General features: G+C 42.4%; 1 protein-coding gene across 1 annotated transcript; it reads left to right on the plus strand.

Moving 5' to 3' along the window:
• The first annotated feature begins 7097 nt into the window (after positions 1 to 7097).
• LOC109748074 (mavicyanin-like) lies at positions 7098 to 8224 on the plus strand. Its single transcript, XM_020307133.2, has one exon. The coding sequence runs from the start codon at positions 7697 to 7699 to the stop codon at positions 8222 to 8224; it is 528 nt and encodes a 175-aa protein (XP_020162722.1). The 5' UTR covers positions 7098 to 7696.
• The last annotated feature ends 4642 nt before the right edge of the window (positions 8225 to 12866 follow it).

Raw genomic sequence — 12866 nt, forward strand, 5'->3', positions numbered from 1 at the left:
CTTGGAAGACCTTTTTTGAATACTGCAGGGGCTGTTATTGATTGCAACAAAGGCAATGTCACTTTTCATGTTAATGGCAATGAGCATACGGTACACTTTCCGAGGAAACAACCTCAAGTCCACAGTATCAATTGGAAAAATTCCATCAATTATTATTGGAGGTTTTGAATTTCCTCTTCCTACTGTCAAAAAGAGATATGATATTCTTATTATTGGGGATGTGCATATCCCCGTTGAGGTAACATAGTGTTATTCGAAATTTCTCCGGCTCCATGTTATTCGGAATGAGTTTGTTAACAAGACTTGATCAACCTTGTTAGTGGATTTCTTTTGATGAGCATGAGATGGATGAAGTTAGAAAGCACAACCTTCTGTACCCTCTTTTTATTTTCTGTTATTTAGTTGAAATAAGTAAAAATAGTATTTTTTCTGTCTGTTTTTTGAATTATCCGTGCAATATAAGAATACCCCAAAAATAAACGTTCTCCAAATGCCCTGCCAATTTAATATGATTTTTTCTGAAATATTTGAGAATATTTGGCATTGAGAACACAGCAGGGGGAGCAAGCACCTGGGCACGAGGGTCCAGGGCGCGCCCCCTACCTCGTGGGCCCATGGTGGCTCCCCTCGACTTATTCCTGCACCCACACACTTCTTCTTCCTCCCAAAAAAAATTACCAATCAGCTCAAGCACGAGTTCTAGCTCATTTTGCTGCGATTTTCGATCTGCTTGCTCAAAGCACCTCTCACAAAAACTGCTTTGGGGGATTGTTCCTTGGTATGTGACTCCTCCAATGATCCAATTAGTTTATGTTCTAGTGCTTTATTCATTGCAAATTTGTGCTACCTAGGTGACCATGTTCTTGAGCTTGCATGTCAAATTTTTATGGTTCCAAGTAGTTCTAATGCATGATATAGTCTCTAGGCACTTGTAGGAGTAGTTGCTATCAATTTTGTTAAGCTTGGTTCACTTTTATTTGAAGTTACTAAAAATTTCAGAATTTTTTCAGAGGAAGAAATATGTTTAGGAAAATGTACCAAGGTGGTCCTTCAAGGAAGCAAGGACCCAGGCTTGCAATGCGTGATGCTGATGATGAACCACCAAGGGACGCTCCAGTGCGGCCTTGTGATTGGCCTTCAGAGGACTTCATGGATCAAGCAGGAATTAAGGAAGAATTTAACGCATATTTGCGTACCGCTGATCTTGTGAGCTTCGAGGCAGAGAAGTGCCGTCAGTACCACTATCTCACTAGTTCCTTTGTGAGGAGGTTTGAATTTTCGTCTTCACGCAATTCTCAAACTGTCCTGTTTGATCTTTATGAAAATTCTTATACTATGGACTTAGAGGATTTTACCACTGCTTGCAAACTCCCACAGTGGGGTAGTACTAGTGAACCTCGCAAATCTGAATTTAGAGATTTTCTTGCTAGTATAACTGTGGGGAAATCTAGAGACATAGCACAAGCTACCATAGGGAGCATTCATTTTCCTGCTTTACATTATTTTGCTCTCTTCATAGGTAGGTGCATAAATGGTAAGGATGAAGCATGTCACATGTGTGTCCCTGACCTCAGTATTCTCAGGAGTGCCGTGTTAGGGGATAAACATTATAATTTGGGAGCCACTGTTGCACGTAGGTTGCATCATAATAGATTTAATGAAGATTTCTTTGGTGGAATTTATGCAACCCGTTTAGCTAATTTTCTTGGTGTAACCATACGTGAGGATGATATTGAGTTGCCTCCTGCTTATTTAGATTACGACGCTATGGTTCGTCATCGTTTTGTTGAGAGAAACGATCAGTTCCTCCAGTACCGACTAATCTGTAACAGACGACGCACCTATCACGTCGCTCTCCCTGCTTCTACCTTCTTTGACTTTCAGGCAAAGGGGAGATATTTCATAACCAGTGAGGAGGCGAACGAGTACGAGAGGAGGGCTGAGATAGCTCGCCTCCAAGCTGTAGCCCACAATGCAATGACTGCTGCATCACAATACGACCCCAACTATAACTTTGGATATCCGCCAGGCCAGCCGTGGCAATAGACCAACTTAGGCCAAAAGCCTAAGCTTGGGGGAGTACGTATTTCTCACCGACATTACATTCATGTTTACACACTTATTGCTAGATGTCGGTGCTCATACTCTTTCATTGTAATATGCATGCTAGTTTATTTTCCTTTTTATGCTTTCTTCTTGTGTGTTTGAAAAATCTTAAGAAAAACTAAAAAAATTAGTACTAGCGTTTAGCTAGTTTACTTTCTTGCTGTAGTAGTAGTAATTAAAAGAAAACCCAAAAATATTTCTTGTTCTTCTCTTGCTTGTTGGGAGCTTTCCCGTGTAAATAGTTTTATTTCTTTTCCTTTTTGGGGGGTCGATAGGGAAGACCATGATGAAAATGTTGAAGTGGCTCTTATATGCATTATTGTTGATTTAACCAAGAGTCCAATGCGCGTGCACTATTATTATTATTCACATCGTTCGGTCGTGCAAGTGAAAGGCAATTATGACGATATATGATGGACTGATTGAGAAGAGAGAAGCTGGTATGAACTCGACCTCTCTGGTTTTTGTAAATATGATTAGTTCATCGTTCCTGATTCAGCCCATTATGAATAAACATATTTGCAATGACAATTAGAGATTATAGTTGCTTATGCCATGCTTAATTAGCTAGGAGTTTATAATGATTTACCTTGCGTGCCAACATGCTATTAAAATGGTTGTGATGTGGTATGATAGGGTGGTATCCTCCTTTGAATGATTCAAGTGACTTGACTTGGCACATGTTCACACATGTAGTTGAAACAAAATCAACATAGCCTTCACGATATTTATGTTCATGGTGGATTATATCTTACTCATGCTTGCACTCAATGTTTATTAATTTTAATGCATGTTCATGACTGTTGTCTCTCTCTAGTTGGTCGCTTCCCAATCTTTTGCTAGCCTTCACTTGTACTAAGCGGAAATACTGCTTGTGCATCCAATTCCTTAAACCCTAAAGTTATTCCATATGAATCCACCATACCTTCCTATATGCGGTATCTACCTGCCGTTTCAAGTAAATTTGTATGTGCCAAACTCTAAACCTTCAAATGAAATTCTGTTTTGTATGCTCGAATAGCTCATGTATCAACTAGGGTTGTCCGTATCTTCCATGTTAGGCGGGTTATTCTCAAGAGGAGTGGACTCCGCTCCTCACTCACGAGAAAATGGCTGGTCACCGGGATGCCCAGTCTCATGCTTTATGCAAACCAAATCAAAATAATTGCAAACAAAACTCCCCCTGGGACTGTTGCTAGTTGGAGACACTCGTTGTTTCGAGCAAGCCATGGATTGATGCTTGTTGGTGGAGGGGGAGTATAAACTTTACCATTCTGTTTGGGAACCGCCTATAATGTGTGTAGCATGGAAGATATCGCCATCTCTTGGTTATTATGTTGACAATGAAAGTATGCCGCTCAAAATATTATTTATCTCTATTTCAAAATCGAGCTCTGGCACCTCTACAAATCCCTGCTTCCCTCTGCGAAGGGCCTATCTATTTACTTTTATGTTGAGTCATCACCCTCTTATTAAAAAGCACCAGCTGGAGAGCACTGCTGTCATTTGCATCCATTACTATTAGTTTATATTGGGTATGACTATGACTGGATCTCTTTTACCATGAATTATAATGTTTAGTCAGTCCTTGATCTTTAAAGGTGCTCTGCATTTATGTTTTGCGGTCTCAGAAAGGGCTAGCGAGATACCATCTTGTTATATCATATTATGATTGTTTTGAGAAAGTGTTGTCATCCGAGATTTATTATTATTGCTCGCTAGTTGATTATGCCATTGACATGAGTAAACATGAGACCTAAATGTTATTGTGAATGTGGTTAGTTCATAATCTTTGCTGAAAACTTGAATGCTGGCTTTACATATTTACAACAACAAGAGCAAACATAGTTTGTAAAAGTTTTTCTTTATCACGTTCAGTTTGTCAACTGAATTGCTTGAGGACAAGCAAAGGTTTAAGCTTGGGGGAGTTGATATGTCTCCGTCGTATCTACTTTTCCAAAAACTTTTGCCCTTGTTTTGGACTCTAACTTGCATGATTTAAATGGAACTAACCCGGACTGACGCTGTTTTCAGCAGAATTGCCATGGTGTTATTTATGTGAAGAAACAAAAGTTCTCGGAATGACCTGAAACTTCACGGAACTTATTTTTGGAAAATATAAAAAATATTGGCGAAAGAATCAATGTCAGGGGGCCCACACCCTGTGCACGAGGGTGGGGGCGCGCCCTACCCCCTGGGCGCGCCCCGTGCCTCGTGGGCCCCCTGGAGCTCCACCGACCTCAACTCCAACTCCATATATTCGTGTTCGGGGAGAAAAAAATCAGAGAGAAAGATTCATCGCGTTTTACGATACGGAGCCGCCGTCAAGCCCTAAACTCTCTCGGGAGGGCTGATCTGGAGTCCGTTCGGGGCTCCGGAGAGGGGAATTCATCGCCATCGTCATCATCAACCATCCTCCATCACCAATTTCATGATGCTCACCGCCGTGCGTGAGTAATTCCATCATAGGCTTGTTGGACGGTGATGAGTTGGATGAGATTTATCATATAATCGAGTTAGTTTTGTTAGGGTTTGATCCCTAGTATCCACTATGTTCTGAGATTGATGTTGCTATGACTTTGCTATGGTTAATGCTTGTCACTAGGGCCCGAGTGCCATGATTTTAGATCTGAACCTATTATGTTTTCATGAATATATGTGAGTTCTTGATCCTATCTTGCAAGTCTATAGTCACCTACTATGTGTTATGATCCGGCAACCCCGAAGTGACAATAATCGGGACCACTCCCGGTGATGACCGTAGTTTGAGGAGGTCATGTATTCACTATGTGTTAATGCTTTGGTCCGGTACTCTATTAAAAGGAGGCCTTAATATCCCTTAGTTTCCGCTAGGACCCCGCTGCCACGGGAGGGTAGGACAAAAGATGTCATGCAAGTTCTTTTCCATAAGCAGGTATGACTATATTCGGAATACATGCCTACATTACATTGATGAATTGGAGCTAGTTCTGTGTCATCCTATGTTATGACTGTTACATGATGAACCACATCTGACATAATTCTCCATCACTGATCCAATGCCTACGAGCTTTTCAAATATTGTTCTCCGCTTATTTACTTTTCCGTTGCTACTGTTACAATCACTACAAAACCCAAAAATATTACTTTTGCTATCGTTACCGTTACTTCCATATTACTTTGCTACTAAATACTTTGTTGTAGATATTAAGTTATCCAGGTGTGGTTGAATTGACAACTCAACTGCTAATACTTGAGAATATTCTTTGGCTCCCCTTGTGTCGAATCAATAAATTTGGGTTGAATACTCTACCCTCGAAAACTGTTGCGATCCCCTATACTTGTGGGTTATCAGGCTCCAACCCCATAGTGACTTTCCCGACCGGTAACGATGTTGTTCCGCTTGCCACCGTCGGGACCCGGTATTTCATCTGCAGCGTCTCCGGGCACTGCGACGCCGGCATGAAGGTCGAGGTCAACGTCAAGTCGAAAGAAGTGCAGACTGTGCAACGGTGCCGACGGACAGGGAACCGACGTCGCTGCCCTTCCGAGGCGGTATTAAGCTCAGCTGCGGCGGCTGGCGTTGATCACTCTACGGTGGCCCGGCTCAGTCTGATAGTTGTTGCGGCTGGTCTTACATTGTTCTTTTAGAGTGAACGATGATAGTGGTCCTTTTTCCTTGATAGGTCGTAGTATGGTCCCTTTGTGTATTAAATTCAATTCTTTTGTTAAATTAATTGCATTCATTATAATTGGATTCAACATATCTTCTTGCAAAAACCCGAATAATAACCAAGCGTGTAACCAGGAAATAAATTTATCAAAGATGTGTTGAATTCAGTGACATTACATCCATCCATTATGTACAACAGAAGTTCAGGCAGAGCAAAATTCGTCTAGATAAGTAACATGATTTTTAAGGCAAAACAGTGGGGTAAACACCCACTGCAACATTTTATATTATTGGGAAGTGTATGTATACACTAGTTTGAGATGAGCTACAAAGAAAATAAATGAAGAAAACAAACCCTAACAAACCGAGCCAAAAAAAGGAGAAACAGAAATTATAAGACTTGAGCTCGCCAAGCTTTGAAAGCGTTGCCATATGTCGTTTTCATCTTGTGTCCCAAAATCTGCTCGGCAAGAAACAGATATTACAAGAGTTCAGCTCACCAATCCGTTGTTCATCTTGTTACCATCAAGCTAAAATCATCAGCTCGGGACTCCATACCCGAGATCTGCCGGATTTAACCCCGACACGGGCTATGTGGCTTAGCTCTCCGGCGAGCGACATGGTGACGGGTGTTGACGGTGTACCTTGGCCATGTCGGTGGCGAGGTGCACGGTGATGGGTGATCTTTGCGTAGCAGACGACTTCGATGGAAGCTTTGCCCTGATCTGGTTCTGGTGCTCCCATTCCGTCGTGGTGGGGTTCCCGCTAGAGTTTCCTCTATGTTGTGGGAGCTGTGGTCGAGCGAAAGCTTCGCGCTCCGGCGCCGGCGGCGACAAGGCCTGCGGGTATTGTATTCCTCTTGGGGCGTCGCCTTGGATCTCTCCTTGCCGTCTAACTCTCAGGGTGAAACCTTTATTACCTTTGGCTGATGCGGCAGCGGCGACGCTTTGTGCCGTTACCCTCTTGGGAGCGTCACCGGTGACGGTGGGTATTCCTCTTGCATGGGGGTGGGTTTCATGTGCTTCTTCTCGGCTGCTAGCTCGAGGCGTTTAGGTGCACTTAGTGCATTTTTAGCATTCTTGGCTAGCATTACCGATTTTCTTTAGATAAGCTTATGAGGTTCTCCTCAATGCCTTGTAACGGGTCATTTTGTAGTGGATTGGTTGTTTACGCCTATATCAATAAAAAGGGTGAAAGCTTGTTTCGAGAGAGAGAACGATTCGTGAAATCAACTGTCCTTGATGGCCTATTACAATGGCGTGCATGGTGACCGATCTTGACCAAATCAGTCGACCAATGCCTATTACTACCCTTCTTGTATTTGTTATCCCGTCTTTTATATAATAAAGCTATAGTACGTAATTTGTGTATTCTTGAGAAAAGATGATTATGTTTTTTTTTCAAACTTTTACAGTGATATAGTACATCTTAATAAATCAATTATCGTGTGGTAGGAATATGCACACGTGCGCCAATACGTTCATAACTTTAATCAAAGATTATGTTCAAATAATTAATGTTTAGCACGCTCGTGCACCGGATCGATAGCAGCCTGAGGGTTTGCCGCCAGACCCAGTCTACTCTCGGCTACGAATCCCATCGTCACCATTATTAGATTATCATAGTATAATAGACGAGCCAAGCATGCACGCACCAACATGTATTTAAATTCATCTGGGAGTACTATTACTCATATTCATGCATCTTAGACCTACCATACCTCACCTGGTCAACGCGCTTACACCTGATGATCCTAGCTTGAACCAATCCATCGCCTATATATTTCGACATAGTGGAATCAACAATCTTACATCACATTCAATCGTGCAGCCATTTCTGTCTGCACTTCCTTGGATCCTATCGAATTTATCTCTAGTGCTAACTTCTAGCTCTGATCTTTTCAGTTAGCTAGCTAGCTAGTCGATCGACATTTAATCCATGGGGTCTAAAGTTCTTATCCTGATCACCGTGGCCGTGGGCATGCTCGGGATGGTGCTCGGCGCCAGTCACACGGTGGGCGCGCCGGCCGGATCATGGGATCTGCAGACCAACTACACCCTGTGGGCTTCAAGAACTAGGTTTACCATCGGCGATGAGCTCCAATTTCAGTACTCCACCACCATGCACAATGTGGTGGAGGTGAGAAAGGCTGGGTACGACGCCTGCAACAGCTCCAGCCCCATCACGACGTTCCTGACCGGCAACGATGTCGTCCCACTTGCAGCCATAGGGACGCGGTACTTCATCTGCAGCGTCCCAGGGCATTGCGCCGCCGGTATGAAGGCTCAAGTCAACGTGAAGTCGAAGGCTGTGCGGACAGTACAACGGTGCCGAGGGACGGGGAAGCGGCTCCGGTGCCGGTCCGAGACCGTATTAAGCTCGGCCACGACGGCTGGCACTGATCAGTCTGCGGTGGCGCAACTAGGTCTGGCCGTTGTCGCGGCTGGTCTCGTGTTGTTCTTTTAGTGACCGACGATTGTGGTGTTTTTTTCTTCTTGACGCGTCGCGCATGCTTATTTGTGTATTATAAATCAATTCTTTTGTTAAATGTAATTTTTTCCATTATAATTGGATTTAACTTATCTTCTTGCAAAACCGAACTATATAATCAAGTGTATATAATCATGTAATAAATAAAGGGCAGTGCTTGGTGCTGGTCGGACGGCCCAAATTTCGGTCGGCCGCGCACTAGCCGTCAGATGCAAGCTGCGTAGGCCGTCTGATTTGGCTGCTCAACTCCTTCCTCCCCACGGCTTGCGCAGCCTCGCCCAACACCCTTCCCCTCACGCAGCTTGCCACCCCGGCAGCATCGCACCTCCTGTCGCCCCGGTCCCTAGCACCGTGCCATGCCGGTGAGATGCGGTATCAATGGCTTCCGCCGCGCTGATGCTCGCAATTGACACTCGCACTAGTTCTAGCAGAAACTCTCTCTGGTTCCAGCATTTGCATGCGCTGGTTGTAACATCTCGCCGGCAAGCCGGTGCTCATCGTCGCTAATTCCAACATCTACAGTCACTGGTTCCAGCAAATGGGCGAGCCGGTTCCAGCAAAAGGACTTCGCCTATGGCCCGTCCGTTCCAGAAAAAATCCGCAACTCACGGTCACCACCGTCATAGCTACTCTGATGACTGCTTGCAAGTTTTTTTGCCAACGGGTCCTAGCACCTCGCCATGCTGTTAGAAGCATGCCGCCATTCGGCGCCTGTCGGCGCCGTCGTAGCTCGCGGGAACCATGGTTGCACGGTCGCTGAGGTTTTGCAGCTTTTCTCCTGCCCCATTCCAGCATCAACACATGTCAATTCCATCAAAAAAGATGAGCGGATGCAGCATCTATTGCCGTCGGGTTCCCGGGATGCACCACAGCTGGTTCCAGCAAGAACCATGGCCAGATACAGCATCGCGGTGTCCAGTTGTAGCTTTTCTCTTTGGCGAGCATAGCTTTCCTCCGTCAATTTTCTTTTAAGATGGCAGATTTAGGATTTTATCTTAGCAGCTATAAAGGGCATTTACTTTTACATTATCGTATTAGAGAAAAGGGCTAAGAGATGAGTAACAAAAAAGATAATATTAGTATAAATATTATTTTCATTCTGCTTTGAATTGTCATTTACCTTGCAAATGTTATAACCTCTCCAGGGCGGACCTTGTGAGCCTGCTTCAAATTGTTCTCTTATGAGAGTTTTCCTCTATATTTAAGGTGTACTTAGTGATAGTATTTGGACGTAAGTACCAGGTTGAAGCCAATGTGCCTAAGGTATAGTTCCCCGCTCAAGACTGTAGAGATTATCCCTTGATATTTGGGCGCACTGCAAAATGTAGTGGTTTTATTGTATGAAATGGAACAGGGGAACTCATACTAAAAAAAAGAAACAAGAGCATCTCGAGGAGAAATGGTGGTGATAAAAAATCCCCCCTCGGATCCATAATAAATGTCGTGGTTTAGCTCAAATGCGTAGTACATATATGACAACTAATTATTAGTGGAATTACCTTTCACTAACAAAAACTAGGGCCAACTATAAATCCTCTTTGCCAAATATGATTTTAGCTATACTAGGACATATGCCCGTGCGTTGCAACGGGAAAAATAAATTGGCTGGCATTTTGGTCGATGTCGCTACACCAAAATGCCTACCAATAACACGACATCCAAACAATGACAGGCGGCAGAGAGTCGCCAATGTTTAGAAAGAAAAAGGTAATCCTCGGCGCACGCCATCGACACACAACCACGCACGTCCCTGTTTCCTTCGTTGCATGTTCCTTCCAGCCTACACACACAATCCTTCCTAGTAAGTTAATTCTTTTAGCCCACACGTCCCTCTTTGCAGCGTGCACCAAGTCCCAAATCAATCCTTGGTTTCATCAGGAGTTTAATCACCCTCTCGTCCGTTGTCACCTTCCCATTTTCTAAGTGTCTTGTTGATATTACAGCCAACTTGCTCACCTATATAAACGGGTGGGAATTGTCTTAAAGGAGGAAGTTGGGTTTATTTCACATGAAACATCGATGTTTTTTAGCCTACTGGACTGGTGATTATGTTTTTCTCATGTGGCTCGCGACGCAGAAAAGCCTAACAACTACAGTATTATTTGATGCTCAAATAGGCCCAACGATTTGATTAAAAAAATGCCATGCAAGCAGCCTTTAGTAATGTATAGAAAGGCATCTTGTCTGTTAAAGAACATGCGCGGGGAGCAGGCAAGTCTCGTCCAGGAACATGTGCTAGCTCACTTGGTTAACTCAGGTCTTGTCTATTAACGCATAAATATTTCCCCTGATTGTAGGGCATGACTTTCCCCATGATTTTAAGTTGATAAAAATATATCCTAAGTTGGTAAAAAAAGTGTTCTCAAAAAATTTCATCTAAATATACTTAAGTAGGATATTGTTTTACATATTTTATTCTAACAAATACATTGGTATAATTGGAATTTAACTAAGATTTTCATTTATAATTTTGACATTTTACGTTAATGTTTTGGATTTGCATGAAAGTATTTTGGTTTTCCCATAGGCTTCCTCTCTGCACTTTAGTTAACAGAAAAAATAGAGCTACTACAACCTACACTACCGTACCTATTGAACATCAATTAATCAAATATAATGAACGAACTAATTTGTGCATTAATTTGCGCAGACCCGGAGATGTCATCAATTTCTTTCCTTCCTGGCTCATTCATACCATATGCAAGGTTCTAAGGCCCTGTTTGGTTCATAAGTCCTAGGACTTTTTTTAGTCCCAAGTCCCTAAAAAGTCCCTACCTGTTTGGTTCCTAGAACTTATAAGTCCCTATAAGACCATATTACAACTATAAGTCCCTATAAGACTCTCCTTGAGAGTCTTATTTCATAAGTCCCAAATGCCCACTTTATGTCCCTATAAGTCCCTCCTGTTTGGTTTAGATGGGACTTATAGGGACTTTTTTAAGTCCCTAAACCAATAAGTCCCTGGAAACAAACACCCTCTAATTTATTAGGCTCTAATTTATTTTCCTCTCCCATCTTGGGCATGAAGCATTTAATTCCTTTCCTTCCTGGGGTCTCAATCATGGCATGGAAGGATTCATTCTCGTCCTTCCTTATTTCTCTCTCGGGCTGTTTGAAACCCCGCTATGCAAGCTCTCCTTATTATTGATATCAAAGAAACTCGAAGAGATATTTAAATTAGGGTGATTGAATGTTAAAGGGCGAGGTGGTACTATTAAAATGGTGAATCGACCCTCTTTTCCAAAGACCAGAGCATCACCGTACTGGTCGACTTGGCCAGATACCAAACAGAAGGTCGCTGGTTCAAGTCTTCCTACCTGCAATTACTTTTTGCAAAAAAAAGAGGGAATTGTTGGGCCAAAGCCCAAGCTGCCCGCGCCTTGCCCTCAGGTGGGCCGGCTTGGTTTGATTTTCGAAGGTAAGGCAGATGGAGCGTTGTCATGAGCTTCCTGATTTAGTACCACCTCGTTTATATATTAAATATAAAATCAACAAAGTGGGACGAAACCAAGAATATCACCTTGCTTTAATAGTAGGTATAGATATAGATGACAACGGCGAGGCGCCTTACCTTGCAGACTATGCAACTTTTGAATTTGGTCAACACAACATATTATCAATAGTGAATTTCCGTGAATTTTGACAATGGCATACATCTTAATTATTATTTTAGAAGAACCTTAATTAATTATATAATTATTTGACGTACCAATGTAGTACATGCGCGCACCAACACGTTCAGATTGTTTAACTAGTACTCTCTCCGTTTCTTTTTAGTTTGCATATAAGATTTAGCCAAAGTCAAACTTTGTAGGAAAAGATATCAACATTCACACTATGAAATCAATATTGTTAGATGCATGATGAAATTAATTTTCATAACATATAACTTTTATATTGTATATATTGATATTTTTTTCTATAAAGTTAGTCAAACTTTACAAAGTTTGACTTTAACCAAATCTTATATGCAAACTAAAAAGAAACGGAGGGAGTAGAGAATATGTTGGATTAGTTTATGTTTAGTACTCCCTCTCTCTCAGTTTACATGGTGCGCGCCTACCCTTAAGTCGTCAATTTTACCAACCTAATTCAAGTCATATATTACAAAAAAAATATACCAATATAAGCTTCAGATGTTCTATTTTCAAACGGTATAATTTTTGTGTTATATAGTTTATATTAGAGTGATAAAATTAACAACCTAGGTATACGCGCAGGACTTGTAAACTGAAACGGAGGTAGTATGCTCGTGCGAGCATCCGGATCTATCGAGGACAAGGTCCACTGATGGCTACTGATGATCTCCTAACTAATTGCTTGGACATGGTCTACTGACAATTTGGTTGCTAACCGTTTTCTCCCCAGACCTGGTCTACTGACGGCTACCGACCTCATCTTCTCCATTGTTAGTTTTCTATTAAAGCTATGGAGCCCAGCATATATATATTAATATCAGTTTCAGGAGATAAACGTGTACGATGTTATTTTCATGCATGTTAGACGACCTACTCTATGTCACCTCGTCAACGCGCTTACAATCGATGATCCTTGAACACATCCATCGCCTATATATGTCGACACACTAGTATCAATGATCTCACAAGACCATCCATCC

Source organism: Aegilops tauschii, chromosome 1 (assembly GCF_002575655.3).
Source record: "Aegilops tauschii subsp. strangulata cultivar AL8/78 chromosome 1, Aet v6.0, whole genome shotgun sequence".
NCBI lineage: Eukaryota > Viridiplantae > Streptophyta > Magnoliopsida > Poales > Poaceae > Aegilops > Aegilops tauschii.